The following is a 23,461-nucleotide window of genomic DNA, read 5'->3' on the forward strand; positions in this document are numbered from 1 at the left end:
ATCAAAGTTTGGCCAAGATACAGCCTCTGAACCGGTTTTACGTCCACATAATTAAGTTCACAGCATCATAACTTTTTTTTTTCACTAGTGTTTAAAAAATTCTGTTCAGTCATTTCTGTGCGGCTCAGTCCAAAGATTATCTGAGCCAAATTTCAGAGAAATTGGACCAATTTTAAAGGAGGAGTAGCTGAATACTGTACTTTTCAAAATGGCCGCTACTGTAATGGGTGGACTCTTAATGTAAGGTATGGAATGGAATCTCCATGAAGAGCATATTCAGGTGTACTTAGTTTTATTTTCATAGAATTAGTGGTTCAAAAGTTAATAACGTTTGAATGTTGAATTTTTGGACTGCTGGTGGCTCTATAGAGTTGGGCCTAAAGACCCCAAATTTGGTCAGATCACTAATAATGGCAATCTCTACAAGTGTGCCAAATTTAATAATTTTCCCATTTTCCCTTCATAGGCCTGCCATAGACGCCCAGTAAGAAGAAGAAGAAAAAGAAGTAGAATAATAATAATAAAACATACAGATACAATAGGGGCTACAGCCCTTTGGGCTTGGCCCCTAATGACTAATATGCATTTAAACATGGTTGTCAAGTTTGAATTCTAAATACTAAAGTTCTATGATTAAAAAAACCTGTCTAGTGAGTAAACCATATAAAAAATACTGTCAGAAATTATGGCTGGCTGTCATGTAAAAAAGCACAATAATATCCTTTAAATGATAAAGCAAAATTAAATAAAATATAACTTTATGACATTGTTCTTTATGAAGGAACTCCATCTTTGAGTTGATCTGAATCTCACAGTTGGTTATGAAGATGTTATTCACTGTGAAAAGTGTAGATTGTTACGATGAGAGTCAGAGACGTTCTGAACCATATGCAGTATATTTAATAAGAGAATGGTTATACAGGCAGAGATCGGATAAGAGCGTCAAGTATTTCAGGGATATATCCAAATTCAGAAACGTTAACAAGCAAGAGGTCGAGGAAGGCGGCAGAGAATCAAAGGCAGTATACACAATCCAGAATCAGACATGGGAAGAACAAACACAGGGAAAACGCTCGGAAATGCTAGACAGGGCTAAACAAGACTTTGCCATGACTGAGAGTGTGATTGTGCCGATTATATGTGTGTGTGTGTGTGTGTGTGTGTGTGTGTGTGTGTGTGTGTGTGTGTGTGTGTTAGATGCAGGTGTGTTTGTGTGCAAGCAGTCCCAGGAATGAGGCAGGATGGGAAATGGAGTTCGAAAAATGGTATGGAAACAAAAATGTCAGAGTCCTGAGTGGAGAGCCCTCTATTGGAGTTTATGAGTACTCCAGCTAATGATCGTTACATAGATAATGCTTCTTTGTCATGTCACTTTTAATGACTTTTAATATCTTTATCCAGATATTATACTGCTTGATGCATTATTGTCACATTTGGTGATTTGGTAATTCAGATCTGAAAGTGCTGGATCTGAAGATGATCTACTTACTGTGAATGTTTTTTCTATGACTGTGTCCCACATGCAGTGCAGTGATATGGTTTCTCTCCAGTGTGGATCCTCTCATGTGTTTTTTGATTTGCTGACATACTGAATCTCTTGTCACAGCGTGAACACTTGTAAGGTTTCTCTCCAGTGTGGATCCTCTCATGTAGTTTCAGATTTGATGACACACTGAATCTCTTGTCACAGTGTGAACACTTGTAAGGTTTCTCTCCAGTGTGGATCCTCTCATGTGTTTTTAGATGTCCTGACTGACTGAATCTCTTATCACAGTGTGAACACTTATGAGGTTTCTCTCCAGTGTGGATCCTCTCATGTGTTTTCAGACTTGATGACACACTGAATCTCTTGTCACAGTGTGAACACTTGTAAGGTTTCTCTCCAGTGTGGATCCTCTCATGTAGTTTCAGACTTGATGACACACTGAATCTCTTGTCACAGTGTGAACACTTGTAAGGTTTCTCTCCAGTGTGGATCCTCTCATGTGTTTTCAGATATGATGACACACTAAATCTCTTGTCACAGTGTGAACACTTGTAAGGTTTCTCTCCAGTGTGGATCTTCTCATGTGTTTTTAGGTATCCTGACACACTGAATCTCTTCTCACAGTGTGAACAATTGTATGGTTTCTCTCCAGTATGAATTCTCTCATGTGTTTTTAAGTCTCCTGAATTATTGAATATCTTGTCACAATGTGAACATGTGTAAGGTTTCGCTCCAGTGTGAATCCTCTCATGTGTTTTCAAGTCTCCTGAATTACTGAATCTCTTGTCACAGTGTGAACACATGTAAGGTTTCTCTCCAGTGTGGATCCTTTCATGTCTTTTCAGGGCTCCTGTCCGACTGAATCTCTTGTCACAGTGTGAACACTTGTAAGGTTTCTCTCCAGTGTGGATCTTCTCATGTGTTTTCAGGTCTCCTGACTGATTGAATCTCTTGTCACAGTGTGAACACTTGTAAGGTTTCTCGCCAGTGTGAATCCTCTCATGCTGTTTTAAACCACCCGCTGAAGTAAAAGTATTCTCACACTCAAAACACATGTAGTCTCTCACACCAGTATGTATTTTCTGATGTTCTTTAAAATGGTGTAGATATGAAAAACTCTTTCCACACAAATGACATGAATGTGGTTTCTCCTTTGTATGAACTCTTAGGTGTGTTTTCAGGACTGAAGCCCACAAAAATGTTTTTCCACATTGATCACATGTGTACAATTTCTTTCTAGTGTGGATGTTCAAGTGATCCTTAAGGTTTGCTAAGTGTGTGAAACGCTTTCCACACTGGTCACAAGTGAATGGTTTCTCTTCTGTATGAATTCTCATGTGAACATGAAGATTATATTTCGATGTCAATCTCTTTCCACACTGAGTGCAGGTGAAAGATCTCTTGGCTCTTGTTTTCTTTAAAAAAAATTGTTTTTTCTCCATTTTTAAAGTTATTTTTCTCTTCAACTTCACTCAAATCTTCATTTTGCTCGTTTTCTTCAATCAACTCTAAAATAAATGCAAAAACAGTTAATTTGTCAGTAACTCAAAAAAATATTGGTATGTAAATGTTAACATTTACATTTATTAATTTAGCAGATGCTTTTATCCAAAGCGACTTACAAATGAGGACAGTGGAAGCAATCAAAAACAAACAAAAAGAGCAATGATATATAAGTGCTATAACAAGTCTCAGTTAGGTTAACACAGTACACGTAGCATGGGCTTTTAAATAATATAATAAATAAAAAGAAAACCGATAGAATAAAAAAAGAATAGAGCAAGCTAGTGTTAGAGGTCTGTACACACACACACACACAAAATTGCATTATAAATGAAAAGAAAATAGAATACAAAAAGATTAGAAAGGTAGTTAAGATTTTTTTAAGAATAGAATTAGAATAGTGAGTGTTAAAGTTAGAGGGTCAAATAAAGATGGAAGAGATGTGTTTTAAACAGATTCTTGAAGATGGCTAAGGATTGATTTGGGGAGGTCATTCCACCAGGAGGAACATTTAATTTAAAAGTCCGTAAAAGTGACTTTGTGCTTCTTTGGGATGGCACAATCAAGCGACGTTCTGCAAATCTGCAGGATCGGACAGTTTTAGCAATGTGGTCTGAGAAAGTCAGCTGATCATCAATCATAACTCCAAGGCTTCTAGCTGTTTTTAAAGGAGTTATGGTTGATGTGCCTAACTTGATGGTGAAATTGTGATGAATCGATGGGTTTGCTGGAATCACAAGCAGTTTTGTCTTGGCCAGGTTGAGTTGAAGGTGATGGTCCATCATCCAGCAAGAAATGTCTGTTAGACAAGCTGAGATGCGAATGGCTACCGTCGGATCACCAGGATGGAATGAGAGGTAGAGTTTAGTGTCATCAGCATAGCAGTGGTATGAAAAGCCATGTTTCTGAATGACAGAACCTAATGATGCCATGTAGACAGAGAAGAGGAGTGGTCCAAGAACTGAGCCCTGAGGTACCCCAGTAGTTAGATGTTGTGACTTGGATACCTCACCTCTCCAAAATACTTTGAAGGACCTATCTGATAGGTAAGACTCAAGGGTTGAGGGTGGGTTTCTTAAGTAGTGGAGTTATACGTGCCTGTCTAAATGATGATGGAAAAACACCAGTGTGGAGGGATGTGTTAATGATGTGAGCAAGTGCAGGTACAACTGCAGGAGAAATGGCTTGAAGGAGATGAGATGGAATAGGATCAAGCGGGCAAGTAGTAGGGTGATTAGAAAGGATGAGATTGGAGACTTCTGCCTCAGAGAGTGAAGAGAAGGATGTAAATGAGTGTATGTTTGCTGGTGATATGAGCTTGACTGATTGTGGTGTGGAAAATTGTGCACTAATGTGTTTAATTTTATTAATGAAAAACGTGGCAAAGTCGTCAGCTATTAGAGGTTAAGCAGGAGGGGGAGGAGGAGGACAAAGAAGTGAGGAAAATGTTTTAAAAAGCAAGCGAGAGTTAGACGAATTGTTAATTTTGTTATGGTAGTATTTCATTTTAGCAGTGGAGACATTAGCAGAGAAGGAAAATAGGAGTGACTGATACACAGGTCAGTAGTATTTTTGGATTTGCGCCACACCCTTTCAGCAGCTCTAAGCTTAGAACAGTGTTCGCGTAGAAAAAGAGAAAATGAGAAATTATTGGAGAGTGCTGCAGGTGTAGCAGTATCCTCTGGTTTGATCCAGGTCTCTGTTAGGGGCATGAGATTAAGCTTTGAAAAAGCTAAATTTAATTTTGTTTACAAGCCAGGACTCTTATCAAACATGAGGTTTGGAGAAAACTGCATTTCATATATGCATGAATTACAACAACTTCCTCTTTCGTAATATTAACAGCATGCTTTAGCACTTAGTAAATGTTGCTAGCATGTTTAGCACACAATGGCATATTTTACTGTGTTGCTAATGGGGGGGGGGGGGTGGTCGTGGCCTACTGGTTAGAGAGTCGGACTCACAATCGAAAGGCTGTGAGTTCGAGTCTCGGGCCGGCAGAAATTGTAGGGGGGGGAGTGCATGTACAGTTCTCTCTCCACTCTCAATACCATGACTTAGGTGCCCTTGAGCAAGGCATCGAACCCCCAACTGCTCCCTGGGCGCCGCAGCATAAATGGCTGCCCACTGCTCCAGGTGTGTGTTCACAGTGTGTGTGTGTGTGTGTGTGTGTGTGTGTGTGTGTGTGTGTGTGTATGTTCACTGCTCTGTGTGTGTGCACTTCAGATGGGTTAAATGCAGAGCACGAATTCTGATTATGGGTCACCATACTTGGCTGAATGTAACTTTCACTTTCATAGTGTACCACAGTGTTAAATGTCACATCCTATTGCCAGTAGGTGGCACCATAACCATAACCGAATATGAGCATTTAGATATCTTCAGGCTAGGACTCTAATCAAATATGTGAAGTTTGAGGCATATTGCACATTGCATGCATGTGTTACAACAACTTCCTGTTTGATGGGGTTAATGGCATGCTTTAGCACTTAGCTATGTGTTGCTAGCATATTTGAACATGTTTCTAACATGTTGCCAGCCTATTTAACACTTGTTGACGCTTTTTAAATATGTTTCTAGGAATCCATAACAGTGTTAACCATGACACTTCCTGTTACAAGCAGGTGGCGCTATGAGTTCAACTGAATTTGGGCATGGGTATGTGTTCAGGACATAACACCAATCAAATGTGTGAGGTTCGGGGCAGATCACGTGCTCGCTGGCGCCGATACAGGATGGCTGCCTCCGTGATGTGCTCTGCAGTTGTTTTTGTGTTTTTGTTAGTTTGTCCTGTCTTTAGTTATATTCCTGCAATCAGTTTCACCAGGGACGAATTGCTGGACATTCGGCAACACACATCTCCCGATAAATCACCGGTTTTCGACTATTCTGGTGTTTTGCTGGACATTCTTGTCAACGGAGCGGCTGCGTTGATCACACGCTTCAAGAGGACGCGCAGACGGGGAAAAAGAGCTGGCGCGCTCGTGAGACTCAGAAAAAGCGGATTTCGAACGCCGTTGCCCAGCATCCATCTGGCAAATCTCCGCTCTCTACCCAACAAAACGGATGAACTGCTTATGCTCTCTCGGACAAATAAAGATTTCTCACACTCTGCTGCTCTGTGTTTCACGAAAACTTGGCTGAATGACGCCATACCGGACAGCGCGCTCCATCTGTCGGACTTTCAGCTGTTTAGAGCGGATCGCGAAGCAGAATCAACGGGGAAATCGCACGGCGGCGGGACATGCTTTTACATCAATGAACGGTGGTGTACAGATGTAACTGTGTTAAAGAAGATGTTCTGCTCAAATCTCGAAACACTCTTCATTAACTGCAAGCCCTCTCACCATTCACACCTCCTGCATCCCCCCTCTCCCCCACACCTGCAATACAGATCAGCGAGGATGCGGTGCGCCAGGTCTTCCGGAAGCAGAAAAGGAAAAAAGCACCAGGCCCAGATTGCGTTACACCAGCCTGTCTGAAATCCTGTGCTGACCAGCTGGCCCCCATCTTCACAAAGATCTTCAACAGATCGCTGGAGCTGTGCGAAGTCCCTTCATGCTTCAAACGCTCCACCATCATCCCTATCCCAAAGAAATCCAAAATTACAGGACTAAATGACTACAGGCCTGTGGCTTTAACATCCGTAGTCATGAAGTCATTTGAAAAACTGGTGCTGGCCCACCTGAAGGACATCACTGGACCCTTGCTGGATCCTCTTCAGTTTGCCTACAGAGCAAACAGGTCTGTGGACGATGCAGTAAACATTGGACTGCATTATGTTCTGCAACACCTAGACAGACCGGGGACTTATGTGAGGATCCTGTTTGTGGACTTCAGCTCTGCCTTCAACACGATCATCCCACACCTCCTCCTGCCCAAACTAACTCAGCTCTCCGTGCCCACCTCCGTCTGTCAGTGGATCAACAGCTTCCTGACAGACAGGCAGCAGCTAGTGAGGCTGGGAAAATACACATCCAGCACCCGTACAATCAGCACCGGAGCTCCCCAGGGCTGTGTTCTCTCCCCACTGCTCTTCTCCCTGTACACTAACGATTGCACATCTAAGGACCCCTCTGTCAAGCTCCTGAAGTTTGCAGATGACACCACACTCATCGGCCTCATTCAGGACGGTGACGAGTCTGCTTACAGACAGGAGGTTAAAGAGCTGGCTGTCTGGTGCACTCTCAACAACCTGGAGCTTAACACGCTCAAAACAGTGGAGATGATTGTGGACTTCAGGAGAAACCCCCCTGCACTCCCCCCACTCACCATCATGAACAGCACTGTGACTGCAGTGGAGTCATTCAGGTTCCTGGGCACCACTATCTCTCAGGACCTGAAGTGGGACATTCACATTGACTCCATTGTGAAAAAGGCCCAGCAGAGGTTGTACTTCCTTCGCCAGCTGAGGAAGTTTAACCTGCCACAGGATCTGCTGAAACAGTTCTACTCCACCATCATCGAATCCATCCTCTGCACTTCAGTAACTGTCTGGTTCAGCTCAGCTTCTAAATCGGACCTCAGAAGACTACAGAGGGTAGTCCGGACTGCTGAGCGAATTATCGGTACAACCCTCCCATCTATTCAAGAACTGTACTTATCCAGAGTGAGCAAAAGGGCTGTTAAAATCACTCTGGACCCCTCACATCCAGCACACTCCCTCTTTGAACTGTTGCCATCTGGTCGACGCTACAGAGCACTGAGCACCAGAACGACCAGACACAGGAACAGTTTCTTCCCTCAGGCAATCCATCTTATGAACAGCTGATAATAACTGTGGGACACACTACACTATTTATATTTATATACACTACACTTTTTATCCAACACACATACTTAGCGAACACACGAAATCTTTTGCACATAATATACATGTACATACATAAATGCTCATTGTAATATACCTGCCATACATTGTCAATTTGTATATTGTCATTCCTTACCCACCTATTTGTATTTTTTTTGTATTTTTTATTCCTATTGTGTTTGACATTGCAAAACAAAGGTTGTCAGGCCGCCAGGGACACGCCTTTCGACTAAAACTCAAGATTTTTGCAATTTCGCATTGCAAAGTCCTTATGATTACACTCAGCACATGTAAAGATGATCTGATTAAAACAGTAGGAGGAGTTTGTTAACGCACGAGGCCTGAAAATGACAAAAACTGCCCAAAAATCATTCAGGAAAATAAAAATAATTTTGAACAAGGAGACTTTTTTTGTAGGTAATGGTTTGTTACACAACGAATTCTGAAACCCTTAGATGTACATTTTCACCCATATAAAACTACTTGAAAGTGTTTAACCATCAGTATTATTAATGAAGAATCAAGAATAAACACCAACCTGTTAGTTCTTCAGTATCTTCAGTGTGTTTGATTCTGCAGGGTTCTGGATCTCCCATCTCCTCTCTTTCCTCTTTAATAAACTCAGTCTTTACAGATTTATTCTTGAAGCTTTGATGCTCGTCTTCACTTGTAAACTAATGGGAATATTCCAGCTGAATTTCTGTGTGGAAGAAGCTGATTTGCCATAATCAACAAGAAATCAAGAAATCTAGAAGTGTGTTCTCTTTGTAAATCATTAAATCACTATATTAAAAGAGTGTTGACACAAAATAGTGTAAAGCACATCAGTTTAAAATGTTAATTCAGTAACACTGCTCTCACGAGTGCTAGTGCACATACTCTATGTATTTCTAAATAACAGTAAGAATGAATCTGTCTGTGAAAACACCAGCTAGAAGGAATGCGCATGCTCGAGCACACGGCCTGGGATGCCATCAGGACCCGCAGCCTTGCGGATATTTACCCGTCGGAAGGATCGGGTTACATCCGCGACAGAGTGCGCTCACCAACAAATAGCTGTCAGCTTTACCTCACCAATGTGTTACATTTGAGGGGCTGCAGTCGGGAAAAATTAAAGAAAAACACTAGTTAAAATATTTTATGAAAATTAAGTAGGCCTACTTATGAAGTTATGTGTGTTTCTTAGAATTTATTCAAGCAGGATAAATGTCAAGCCTATGAGCCTGTGCTTGTATTTTCTCTAAGCTACACAGTATAACACCATATTTTCGATTTGAAACATTTACCAGGTGTGCAGTATTATTTATATAATATATATTATGTGTTATATTATCCTAAAGAAATGGTTGTTTACTTTTCATTGGAGCATTAAAAGTGGGTAGCTCTTTGTGAGAATTTTTCTAGTTATTTCGGCAATAAAGCTTCAAGTCTGAGAGCCCAGTTTCTGATCTCTGAACAGGTAATACCAACAGAGATGACTTCACCTGTCCTGTGGTCTTCTTTCAATCCTGTCTCTCAGCATTATGTAACCCTCCTTTACCTCACATGACACAATAACAATAACAATTCATTACATTTATATAGCGCTTTTCTAGGCACTCAAAGCGCTTTACATAGTCTGGGGGTATCTCCTCATCCACCACCATACATCCGTACTATCTGAGACAAATATTTAACACTGTCAGCCCATGGCTGGTGTCACTATTTAAGAAATCCTTGTTAGAAGGAGCTACGCAATCTAATTTGAAAATGGTCATGGTTACTCCTTTTCTAAAGAAAACTCACTTGATGCTTCTATTTTATCAAATTTTCGTTTTTTATTTCTAAGATACTGGAAAAAATGGTGTTTTTAATCAGGTTCTTGAGAAGTTTCAGTCTTGGTTTAAATTACTGCACAGCACAGAAACCACTGTGTTCTCAATGATATTTATATGGCAACAGATTCGGGGGACTCATTTTAGTAATATTAGACCTGTCCTCTGCTTTTGATAGCGATGATCACTCAATCCTTATCTTTCAGCTGGAACATTGTGTTGGGTTGGGGGGGCTGTTTTTCTCAGTAAAAATAGGACATTTCTCTTCTTCTCCTAGCAATTTTTCCTGTGGTGTGCCCCAAGGCTCTGTTTTAGCTCCTGTCCCTTTTTCTCTTTATCTTCTCCCTTTGGGTTTCATTTTTAGGAAACAATGTTTCATTTCACTGCTATGCTGATGATATGCAAATCTTCATGCCTGTATCTAAGAAAAATAACGGTTCTCCAGGCAACTTAACAGCATGTCTTGAGAATGTGAAAGCTTGCCTTGCCAATAATTTTCTTTTTCTGAACTCTGACAAAACAGAAGTCATTGTTTTTAACTCCTCAGAATCCAGACCAAGAAATCACCTTGACTTTGAATCTCTCCCCAAGTAAGGAATCTAGGTGTGATGGTAGATAGGTGCCTCAAATTTGACAAGCAGAAAAGCGCAGTCATTGGGTCCAGCTTCTTCTCTCTTCACTCTTTATCAAAAATCATGGAGCGCTTGGGGAGAAAAGATTTGAAGACTGCTATCCATGCTCTTATTACCTCTCGCCTGGACTATTGCAATTCCCTATACTTTGGTAAAGGGGCGTAGCCATCTTCTCAGAAGTGAGGGGGACAGAAATGATTTATTTATTCTGATTTATTATGAGTGTTGGAAACAGTTCTGCTGTCTAATATATTTGATGAATAAAAGGTTAAAAAGAACTGCATTTATTCAAAAAAAAAAAAAAAGCAAAATTCTAATAATATATTTTCTTTACTATCACTTTTTATCAATTTAACACATCCTTGCTGAATAAAAGTATTGATTTTATTTTTTAAAAAAAAGAAAAGAAATTACTGACCCCATATTACTGACCAGTAGTGTATATTGTTATTACAAAATATTGATATTTTAAAAACATAGCTTCTTTTCTTTTTACTTTTTATTCATCAAAGTATCCTAAAAAAGTATCACATGTTCTGAAGAAATATTAAGCAGCAGAACTGTTTCCAACTTTGATCATGAATCATCATATTAGAATGATTTCTAAAGGATCATGTGATAATGATCCTAAAAATTCAGCTTTGCATCACAGAAATAAATGATCATTTAAAGTATAATACATTTAAAAACTATTATTTTAAATTCTAATAATATATCACAATATTACTGTTTTTTCTGTATTTTTGATCAAATAAATGCAGGCTTGATGAGCAGAAGAAACGTCTTTCAAAAACATTAAAAATAGTAATGTTTCCAAACTTTTGGTCTGTACTATATATTTAATTAGATTACCTTTCTAATATTTTTGTATTCTATTTTCTTTTCATTTATTATGCAAATGTGTGTGTGTGTGTGTGTGTGTACAGACCTCTGACACTAGCTTGCTCTATTCTTTTTCTATTCTACCGGTTTTCTTTTTATTTATTATATTATTTAAAAGCCCATGCTACGTGTACTGTGTTAACCTAACTGAGACTTGTTATCAACAGTTTCTGAACAGTAAGATTTTTAATGTTTTTAAAGAAGTCTCTTCTGTTCACCATGCCTGCATTTATTTGATCCATAGTACAGCAAAAGCAGTAATATTGTGAAATATTTTTACTATTTAAAATAACTATTTTCTATTTGAATATATTTTAAAATGTTATTTATTCCTGTGATCAAGGGTGAATTTTCAGCATCATTCCTCTAGTCTTTAGTGTCACATCCTTCAGAAATCAAATCATTATAATATGCTGATTTGCAGATTAACAATATTTAAAACATGAGTACATTTTTTTTCAGCATTTTTTGATGAATAGAAGGATCCAAAGATCAGCATTTATGTGAAATAAAAAGCCTTTGCAACATTATACAGTATATCATTCAAAAAAATAAATTTTTGGAAAATTATAGAAATGAATACTTTTATTTAGCAAGCTTTAAAATCTCAAATTTCATTTTGAAATATATTCAAATAGAAAACATTATTTATAGAAAAGATTATTTATAAACGTTATTTTAAATAGTCTAGTAAAAATATTTCTGTTTACTGTTTTGCTGTACTTTGGATCAAATAAATGCAGGCTTGGTGAACAGAAGAGACTTGACTGGTAGTGGATATTATAGGCAACTTTAATCATTCTCTCATTTCTAGCTTTTAATTGGCTTAGAAATCCATAACTGCTGGACAATAACAAATAATAATGATATACTATATAAACGTTTTTATCACATAATAAGGCAGAATAGTTTCTATACTGTAATAAATATATGTCAATTAGCACTGTTTTGTTGATATACTGTATTTATCACCTGCTGGAGATGACTTGGAAAACCATATATTGTCGAAATCGTATATTAATGTCTTCGTGTTTACAAAAGTTTCAGTTCTTCTGTCAAAACAACTGTTTTCATACAGCGATAGCTGGACGCTGTTGCCCATATTAGGAGTTTCCTGGTATGTCTTTCTGAGCGAGAGCGCCCTCTGGCTTCGAGGAGAGTTTAGCGCTTCTGGGTCCGAATAAAATATCAGGTCATGCGCAGACTATCCTGTCTCTTTGAGTTTAAATCTATATTTATTCACACCAGCTCTTGAAAACCTCTATGCGAACACATTTGACTCAAAAAGTGTGGGGGATGAATTTCCGTGATATTAAAAGTGGGGGGGACACGTCCCCTGCGCAATCTACGCCGCTGCTTTGGTATATCGAAGTCCCAAACAGTACGCCTACAGGTCGTTCAAAGATCCCTTCACCGGCTTCCGATTAATTTTCGAATTGATTTTATGATTGTATTACTGATTTTTAAATCATTAAATGATTTAACACCTTCTTATTTGTCCGATCTACTTCATCACTACCTTCCCACTAGAGGCCTTAGATCCAAAGAGAAGCTCCTCCAGATTCGGCTAAAATCAAGGGGTAACCGAGCCTTTGAATTGGCCGACCAGACACCGTGGAACAAGCTCCCACTCCATATTAGATCTGCCTCCACTTTGAGTTCAAATCATGTCTTAAAACTTATCTGTTCTCTGTTGCTTTTAGCTTATAAGGGTCTTCTATCATAAACGGTTTGGCTACTATTAGTGTACTTTATAAGTGTTTTGTTTTAAACTGTTTTGCTGACTTTAAAGTCCTTAATCTTTTATTTTTTCCTAACTTGTTTTTATTTGTGCTTGAACTATACACAAAATGTCAATATTCTCATATATAAGGCCTATTTCAGCAGACTACATTGGATGCAGCATGTGGGAGACTTAGATTAGTATTGTGGAAGATATCGGTCTGAAGAACGTTCTTAGGATTGCAACGAATGACAGCAATCACACCATCACAAGAGGAATACACAAGTTGCATGAAAAGGAGAGGACTACAAAAGCGACGGCGTTACAACGTGCACCAACTGTTGCTCTCACTGGAGACTACTGGACATCGCTGGATAATTATAATTACCTCGGAGTTACAATAGCATTATATAGTTCAGAAAAAACAAAAAGGATTTATAAATGTTAACTTGCTGTTGCTCGAAAGGTGCCTGTGTTATGATTGAGGATCTTGTTTATCTATATCCAATCCAAAAATCCAATATTTAGACTTAACTAAAACAAATGAATAAACTAAACCTGGGAATGATTTAGCTAAATCACTGACACTAAAACAAAATGGAGGGATTAATAAAACATCCTCACATTTAAACTCAAATTCTCTCATTATAATCAACAAAGTGCACAGCACATTAAAAAAGATCTTCATTAATAGACAACTTCACATGCTTTCATACAATTTAAGTAAAACTAAAACAACTGCAGCCGCATTTAAATGCAGGTGTGTATCACGGTGTGCATGAGTCGGAGTGCACCGTGCAACATTTATTCTTATTTGCCTATATATTTTATCTTCATTACAAGATTTTTTATATTGGATAATTGCATGTAAAAAATAATTAACTTTGTAATGCATATGCAAAATGTCATACTTTCATCTTATTCAGTCTTATTCAGAATTTATATAATTATTTGTACAATAATATTTAACCTATCTTTATTATTTAATGCAAAAGAGTTTTATTAAAACACTGTTCATGAGAGTCATGCATCCGTTTAATCTTGATCAAGATCAGTCATTTGGAGTGGCATCGGCCGTTAGATCATTTTAAAACGTCAAATAGCTTTCAATTTACAGGTTATAACTGCATCCGTCTCGGTTGTAGACTTGTGAAGATTAATTTTCAATGTGGATCCCATACTGTAACCTAAAAGAAATGTGCTCTATTATTATTCATATTCAAGTGTTTTTGTGAAAATGATTAATGCGCACGCATGACAGGGACGCCTCACATACTTGAGAAATATATCTACAGAAAGCTTGAAATGTCTACGTTTAAACTAACCTGTTCAGAACCAAAGCAAATACTTCCTTGATCATGTAATCTGTGAAGGTTGCATTTCTCTCGTAAGGTGTGCATGTGAGAGTCAGCACCGTGAATGTCATCTTGCAGGCGACAAGAAAGCATTAGTTCATTATTTCTTGGTTACTTTAACGAGTGATATTAGGGCTACATGATTAATTGAATGATTGTCATGTAAATTTTGTTAGTAAATTGTTGATGAACTACGGCTCTGTGTAGTAAATGCTGCTCCATCTGAAAGCATTTGAAAATACCACATTTAATAACATATTTTTACTCCAAACTCACTTCTAGTATTGTCAGTATTCGGTACCAATAACACTGAAAATCCACCGTTCTTGGTACCAATTTCTTTACCAAAGCAAAACACAAAACCATGCTAATTAAAAAAATGTTACTATACTTTCGTTTAATCCAAAATGTGAACATATTTAATTTTAAAGGGCTTTTGAATTTTAAAGCCAAGAACAACAACTTAGTAAGGTAAAAAAAAAAAATTAAAGCCCCAAACTGCTTTTTTGACTGATATGACACAATGTTAACCATGCATATTTTAGATTCAAAATTAATTTAAAAGCATTTAAAAATCTAAAATAGTAAATATTATCATCCTGTTTTTTACCCTAATAAAAGTTATAGGAGCATTAAATAAAGAAATGACATTCTACTGCTCATTATATTAGCATTATGAACCACTCTAATACCAGCATTCATTTCAATCCGACATCCAAGTTAACATATTTTATAATATTCACAATGGTGTTTCCCACAGCCTTGTCATATATATGTAAACTGCTTCTCTGCCAGCAGGAGGCGCTTGTAGAGCGGCAGAGAGATAGCGGTTTCCCCAGTAAACAGCTGTGAGCCTGTGCTCACAAACGCTGCAGTTTTGGTATTAATACATATATGGGAACAGTTTAGTTACGACGTCACGGACGTTGAAGACTTTTTTCTTTGATCTTTTGTTTTTAGTTTAGGAGTAGACTGAAAGGGTTTAGTTAGTTTCCTTTTTTGATTTGTTTTATTTGGCACAATCCAGATTTCCCCTTTGTCCTCCTCAGTTCCTAAAAATTATCTTTGTTTAAATATTGGTTTTCTTGATGTAAAATGGTTATTTTACATGTATTAAATTAACTTTGTGATTCTCGGTTTTCTCATTTCATTCAGGGATATGGTTGACAGGTGCCCGAACTGGTTTAATGTTCCCCTTCTCAATCCCTAGATTGTTAAGAGCTAAAGTAGGGTCGTAACACCGTAACTTTTTTTTTTTTTCTTGTACTGACTTGGTACTGAATTACCGGGTCTTTTGACAACACTACTCACTCGATAACATCAGTGGAGTTTTTGAAATAAACACCGACTTCTTCTGGCTTCTTACACAGAATAAGGCACCTAACATAAACTAAATATTGCAATAGTGGTGTTTTTATTAGTCAGGCTGAATCAATGAAAGCAGTTCACACTTGTTTATCTCTGTAGGCGTTTGCTGGGTTTCTTCTGCGAGGTGTGTTTGGAGTTTGAGCGTGAGAGCGCCCTCTGGCCTTCGGATGGAGATTTACTGCTGATCACACTGAACGAGTGACGGATTTATCCTGCAGCCGTAAGTGAGATGGTTTCAAATCAAGAAACCGGTTTGTGTTCCCTGATAATATTCACAATATTACTTTTTTGTCTCTGCACATTTGATTATAGTAGTAGTAGTAGCTTGAGTTCGGAAATGTAATTATTATGAATTTTCTTTATTCATTGGTCTTGCATAGTAGCGTAGAGCGAAATCATGAAACACCGTTAAACCACACACAGGCTACAGCAAACCTCAATAACAGGGTCAAAATATAACTCTATGGTTTGGAGGTATTTGTATGAAATACAGTAGATAGTCTAAAAATATTTGGTATAAATGCACTCATGCTTTATCTTAGCCTAATCACAAATGACTAATTATATTACTCCTATAGCTTAATATATTTAATGCATGTCTACATTAATAAAATAATGAAATTAGATACAAATACCCACATTTCTGCGACAATACCATGGTGCAGTTATTACAGTAAATCAATGGTAAATGATGGTGATTTGTAGATTGAAAAGTCTTCTGATTGTTGTTTCTACAGTTTATCAATTATGTTTCATAAGGCTTTAAACTACTTTAAACACTATAGTATATACTACAGCACCTTTCTCTGTTAGTAAACACTAACGCTAGCTATGATTTGTGTTATAATGACTGGAGAAAGTCTGATTTCATCTTCATGTGAAAGATCATGCACTGTCTGTGACCTCCATTGGTATTTGAAAAGGTTAACTTTAACAGACGAAACAAGATCGGCCGACCTGTACACACTCACAATCAGACAGGATTCCCGTGGTTTCGTTCTGCTTTTGGCAAAGTATGTTAACATCAAGATATGACAAAGATTTTTGGTCCACATGATGTTTAAGGTGTGAAATATTAATATATGCATTCACAGTTATTCAGTTTTGTTGCGTGTGGTCACAGAATGAGTAAACATGCTGATAACCGTGAACGTAGGTCTACTATATAAACCCAAATTACACAAACATGTTGCAGTGACTGAATCGAAGTTCAAATGTTCCAAATAAAGTTAAAATATTTAGGGGTGCACCGGTTGACCGGCCATAAACCATGACCGGTCTTTTTTCGGCCGATTTTTTTTCAGAAATGCGCCTGCGTGCACAGACAACATTATAATCATTCACTATCATGTGGTTTGTGTGGAAGTATTTGTAAATCTGTGCGCAGGACACGGACAGCCGATCAGCACTGGAAGTGTTACACGTCTGAGGCACAGAGAGCAGGAAGTGAACAGCGACTGCACAAGATGATGATTATTTTACCTTAAAATTACATCCACTTAATTTGATCTTAAAATCACCTGCTGTAGCACACTGAAAAACAGTCTTTCATTCATCCAATTAAAACATTTTAGGGTAATGATTCACATCTATATATTTTTTTTTTTACTTGAGATAAGTTATTTATTTTTCATTGGCTCAAATAAAAAATATAGATGCGAATCATTTCCCTATTTTTTTTTTTTATTGGATGAATGAAACACTGCATCTTTGTTTTATTCGCACCAACATTAATTGATACATTTTGGATTAATGTATTTATATAGCATACTTTTATTTAGTCTGACTGGTAAAGACCTTGTTTTAATTTAAAACCAAATGTAAAAACTAAAACAAATACTGAATGCTGATTAAGAAACATCTTATTGAATGTGTGTTGATTGTGTTGTAGTGCTATGCAGTTATTGCCTTTAATTTCACACGGTTACAGAGAGTTAATCTTTTAATTTAAGGCCACTTCTCTGTAGTTTCAACCCAATTCAGAAACAGATGCTAAATGCTGATGTCTGTACCATCTATGTTTGTATTAAGTGTAGTCTACTTACTGTGCAGTTACTGCCGTTAATTTCAGATGGTGACGGTTATTGTTTTCAATAGATAAAAAGCCAGTTTGGTCTATTAAATACCAAATAAACATCTTGTTTATGCACACTTTCCCTCTTTCTTGTTTGTTGCTTAAAGAAAAAAAAAACGGAAATCTGTATCGGAATTTGCCATGAAAAGTCATGATCGTGCATCCCTAAAAATATTGATGTTGATCAAACAGTTTAAAATAGCGGAGCTATATAAAATATGTTTATGACAGCAGAAATGTGTTAATCCAGTACAATTTAAAAAGGGTTACTAATGTCATCATTTGGATATTTTCATGTCCTGAAAAAAGTGTTTTCGAGGGAATCGTGTGCATCTTCTCTCTGGAGCATAGCTCGGGCGCGCGTATTCTCCAGGAAACCGAATGTTTCCCCTTCGATGACGTCACTCGCGGGAGAGGAGCAGCGCGCGTTTGACCACCTGATCTCTGTTAAGGCATGATGAAATATTGCACTGATTTAAACTTCAAATGTTACAAATAAACCCCGGCGGGGGGTCTTGGGGGGGGGGGGGGGGGGGGTCTTGGGGGGGGGGGGGGGGGGGGGGTCTCAAGACACTGGCAAAAAACGCCGCCCCCCATTTGACCCCCCACCCTCTTCCTGATTAGAAATATATATATCCAGGATAAAGATTAAAAAATGTTTCTTTTTAAACTACGCAGAACAATAATAAATAATAATTATTTCGATATTTATTCATACACTGAACGAGAACCGTTTCTGTCAGACGAGTCCGATTGGAGAACCGAGGAGCTGATGATACTGCGCATGTGTGATTCAGCGTGAAGCAGACCGACACACAGAGCGTCTGAACCGAACTGATTCTTTTGGTGATTGATTCTGAACTGATTCTGTGCTAGTGTTATGAGCCCAGGTAAACCGAAGGCTTGAATCAAGGGCAATCATCGCCAATGACGCCATTACATCTAGGGGTGCACCGAAATTTCGGCTGCCGAAAATTTTCGGCCGAAATGGCATTATCGGTTTCGGGCCGAAATAAAAAAAAACAGCCGAAAACGTAAACCGAAAATGAATGTCACCCGCCCCTCCCATCCGTGAGCAAGCGCTTAGGTTTCACTCACGGTCGAGCTGTTATCACGCGTCTGCCTATCAAAGATTAAGCATGTCAAAGGGCTGTCACAATCAAAAAAAGCTTGTCACAAAAGCTGCACAATCCATCGGACCAACCAACACAAGTTTCGAAAACGAAAACAGGGAATCGATTTTAACGGCCTTCTCTCGGAGCGCGTCCAGCTCGCCACTATACGCTCGCAGCGAACGCGCGTCACACAGCAACTGCAGGTTCTGACACACACACACACACACAGCCTATAAGTGCGTAATATCAATGTAGCCTTCAGTAATGTTTTTCATTGATGTTATGGCAGTCCACATTGCTGACTTGTGCGCGTCTCAAGCGCCCTCTTTACGTTCGCCCTAATGCCTGTTTAGTTGTCGGTGGATTTGCCTATATTTGGCGTTGAAAAATGGATCAACGCCAAATATAGGCAATTTACTAACGATTCAATGAACACTTTGCCTATGTCTCAAAAATCGAACAGGATTTTTTTTCACAAAAGTGACAGCCCTATACGAGAGGACACCAAAGTTGCAATATGTAGCATTTGTTCTGCAAAAATCTCCAAAATTGTGGATTTTTATGCACAATTTTTAAAAAACTATTTTATTTGATGGAACATAAAACTTGAAGAATAATTATTATTTATATTTATTGTAAAAAATATTTTATGTTTAATGTAACAGTTAAATAAAGTTTGATTTATTATATTGTGATTTTTCAATTCAGATCCATTAAATCCAAGCAATATATATATATACGTTTTTAAAAGAAGCCATTTTCGGCTTCAGTTTCGGTTTTCGGCCAAGTGCATCCTAAAGTTTCGGTTTTGGCGCAAAATTTTCATTTCGGTGCATCACTAATTACATCGAGCACAAAAGAACCAGTGAACCGTTTTTTTTTTCAACCGGTTTATTTGATCGAACTGTCCGAAAGAACCGGTTCACATGAGCACCTGCTCCTTTGCCCCTTAAGTGCCCTTTTGTCAAAGCAAAATTTCCTTGCAATTGTTTTGTAATAACATGCCCTTTTGTGAATGCCTGCCCACGCCCAATCATAATATTAGTACAATGTATTAATTATAATTTAGCCGTAAATAAAAAGACCCACATGATTGATGACCTTTCACCTCATCCGAGCGGGACGATTCCTCTCAAGCTGCACGCACATGTTTTAATTGCTAGAGGATATTATTAACACCGTGGCAGCTGGTGAGTGGTGTTTCATTCTCAGCGAAGTGATTTTGATGTGTATTTACTCATTATTATTTTACAAGAACGATGTGATGTGAGAACATGCAGATATGTTGTTTATATTGCTGTGTGTAGTCTGTAGTGTAGAGTAACGCTAGCGTGCTGTTTGAGGGAGAAAAGTCTCACAGGCATCGAGGGGTCTGGTCTTTTTATGTTATTTGACTAAACTAGTATTATATTACAGTACTTATTTATTTTTTAACACATAGAGTGCCTTAAAAATAATCATCACAACACTGGTAAGGCTTATTCAGATTTTCTCATTCTCTGAATTATCATTATAAAAATAAAAACAATTCAGAAATGAATGAAAATATAATTATAATTTAAATGTGACGCAAATATTTTTTTTTCTACAATAGCAACAGTGTTTACAACAGCAAGACCACTTTAGCCTGTAAACTCAATAATATCTCTCTGGAAATAAATGTAAATATATCAATGTCAATAAAAAAATGCATAATATACGTGACATCAAAGTGCAGTGTGAAGGATATGAATAACACATGTAGCCTGTCATTTGTATCAGTTTTTTATGTTTTGTATCAATATTTAAGGTGGACTTCTTGATTAGGTGTAAGAGTAGTAGTGATGGTTAAAATAATAGATTAATGCTGAAATAGTAAATTGAGCCTTGTTCCTAGATGGACAGAGAGTGGAAAGTAATAGATCAGATGAGGAAGAAAAAGAGGGACATGTAGAGGCACAAGTGACAGAAAGAGAGCAGGTAACAGCAAGCCAGGAGACAGAGGCTGGTGAGAAAGAGGAACATGTAGAGGCACGAGCGTTTCCTATAGTTTTTACTATAACAGCTGTTCTTAATTATTCTGTAGAACAGAGAAGAAAAAGCCATCAGGTTGGGACAATTTAAGACATTTCAGTTTCTAATCCCAGAGCTATTATTATTATTTTAAACTTAAAATTGTCTTCTCTATTGTTTCTTTTTCAAAACTGCATCAAAGCATTTGCTGCTGTATCAACACATAATCATCCATATCTATACGTGAATCAGCAAGGAATGCATCACAATATATTGCTGTACTGATATTTAGACCAGCGCCATTTAAAGCCTTGTTCCATGTGCCCCTTTTATACTTCGAGCACCTGCCCCTCCAAAGGTGTCTGCACGGCCCTGTTCAGAGGGAGTCAGCCACGGTAAAAAAGTTAACCGCTTAAGTCAGTTGTGGATTGATGCGTATTGGAGACGAGAACCGTTTAAAACGCCAACCCTTTAAAGTTTGAGCATATTGTTTGCAAACTGCAATTGATTAATTAAAAACAAAGTAATTGATATGTTGTGTTGTTGTTGTTTAGTAGCAGTTATTAGCCGTGTCCACTGTATTTTTTGTTGGTTTTCATTAGACCCCCCTTGAAATGACCAGGACCCCCCCATTGCCCCCCCAATCAAAATTGTCTGGAGCCGCCACTGCAAATAAATTACACTATTGATGTTGTGATGCTGGTAGCACTATATGAATACTTGATGATACACGTTACAAAAACCATTCTGATATATGTTGTTGGTTGTATTTTATCTCAGTATTCCTGTCAATGTTGTATAAGGGCTTTTAATGAATGATAGTATGTGATCTAACAGTTTAAAATAGCTGGTCTGAGATATATATCTATGACTGAAGAAAAGTGTTAATTCAGTACACACATTTCCCCACCGGTCACAACTGTGACCGACCATTAATAATTATTCATTATTTCAAAGGGTTATTAATGTTACATTATTGTGATATTTTCATGTCTGGAAAAAAAATGGGATTAAACGAGTTAAATGACATTTTGCCAATACTTCCCTATTTACTGCAATACTCTAATACGAAAAATCTATTGTTAATACAGATTACAAAATAAAAAAAGTGACCAAAACAATTGTTCTGCATCCGTTACAATGTTCTAAACAGTGAAAAACTGTGAATTGCTCACCTCTCCTCAGAAGACTCGACTGGACTCTACAGCTGCAAAAGTTTCTGCCGCATCTTCTTCTTCTTCTGTGGGGTTATTAGCGAGGTGTAGACCAGATTTGAGGTGTATATCGCCATCTGCTGTGCTGGAGAGTGAAGGGATTTCAGTCTAGCTGTGCATATTCTGTTCTTCAGTGCGCTATTTGTAATGCATTTTAAAACGGCATTTATAATTTAATATAATATATATCATTTGAAATTGTGTGTGTGTTTGGTTGTACATACACATATATGCTGTTTGTTGTTTTGGTGTTTGGTTTAGTGTTATGCTAGAATCATTATTATACTCTTATACCTTTTGTTCTTTAATATTTTGAACAGTTTTTAGCTTTATTTTTTTCATTCAAGTTTTTACATTTTGTTTTATGCATTTGTCATTTTTTTATTTAATTTCTTTATTTTTTTTATGTGTATAGGTAGCATTTATACAGTTTTAATTTTTTATCTGTTTTTAGTTGTTTTAGTACTACAATTGATTGCTTCTTTTGTCCTCATTTATAAATCGCTTTGGATAAAAGTGTCTGCTAAATGACTAAATAATAATCTGTCAACAGAACTCTGCCCAAAACTTAGACACAAATTGAGGACCCCGTCAGAGACCACGTTCACCAGGAGGCCATGAATACAGAAAACGTGATCCAGGAATATAGTCGCCGTCTTCCTCGCTGAAGGCAATTTGGGGTTAGGAATAAAATGTGCGGCTTTTTAGAACCTAAAAATGTGTGACCACTACTAGGAGTAACCCTGCTGGGGGTCAAATTGGAGCCCTCACCCGCAGCACAAACAGGTCCCAAACCATGGAAGGCCACTAGAAGCGCTGCTTGATTAAACTACACGTACGAGTCGCAAGCTAGCACGGATGAGTGACCCCACTGTAGGACACCTTTTTGTGATTTCTGCACAGACGTGTTTTCGAGGGAATCGTGTGCGTCTTCTCTCTGATTTACTTCCTGGCGGGAGCTAAGGACTACTGTGTTTCCGCTAGATGGAGGTAGGCCTGTGACAAAGTCCATAGCTATGTGTGACCAGCGTCTCAATGGGACAGGCAGCGACTGGAGTAACCCTGTTGGGGGTCGAATTGGAGCCCTTACCCGCAGCACAAACAGGACATGCTGACACAAACTGACGAGCGTCCCAAATCATGGAAGGCCAGCAGAAGTGCTGCTTGATTAAACTACAGGTACGAGTAGCAAGCTAGCACAGATGAGTGACCCCACTGTAGGATACTAGTTCGAACCGATTCTGGCACAAACAAGAGGCTCTCAGGGCACCCCGCGGGAACTGTGATGTTGCGAAGAGCCAAGTGGACTCTGGACTCCACCCCCCAGGTGGCCACCGCTACCACCTGATCGGAAGGCAGAATGGTCACCGGTTGGATGGATCTAGCTTCTGCCTCAAAGATCCGCGAAAGTGCGTCAGGCTTACCATTTTTGGACCCCGGATGGTAGAAGATGTTAAAATTGAACCGACTGAAGAACAATGCCCAGAGAGCCC

At 38.2% G+C, this 23,461-nt stretch overlaps 1 protein-coding gene across 1 annotated transcript; it reads right to left on the minus strand.

Annotated features, from left to right (window-relative positions):
• Positions 1–1,503: 1,503 nt before the first annotated feature.
• LOC132145661 (zinc finger protein 271-like) lies at positions 1,504–22,263 on the minus strand. Its single transcript, XM_059556876.1, has 3 exons — positions 21,930–22,263; positions 8,338–8,499; positions 1,504–2,994 (listed from the first exon to the last, which is right to left on the minus strand). Exon 3 carries the CDS (start codon positions 2,926–2,928, stop codon positions 1,504–1,506), a length of 1,425 nt encoding a protein of 474 aa, XP_059412859.1. The 5' UTR covers positions 2,929–2,994; positions 8,338–8,499; positions 21,930–22,263.
• Positions 22,264–23,461: the final 1,198 nt, after the last annotated feature.

The sequence above is a fragment of the Carassius carassius genome, chromosome 1 (genome assembly GCF_963082965.1).
Source record: "Carassius carassius chromosome 1, fCarCar2.1, whole genome shotgun sequence".
Lineage (NCBI taxonomy): Eukaryota > Metazoa > Chordata > Actinopteri > Cypriniformes > Cyprinidae > Carassius > Carassius carassius.

What these genes read in the sequence shown, in the direction of transcription:
- LOC132145661 (XM_059556876.1), bottom strand. Translation starts at nt 2,928, where the DNA reads ATGGAGAAAAAACAATTTTTTTTAAAGAAAACAAGAGCCAAGAGATCT.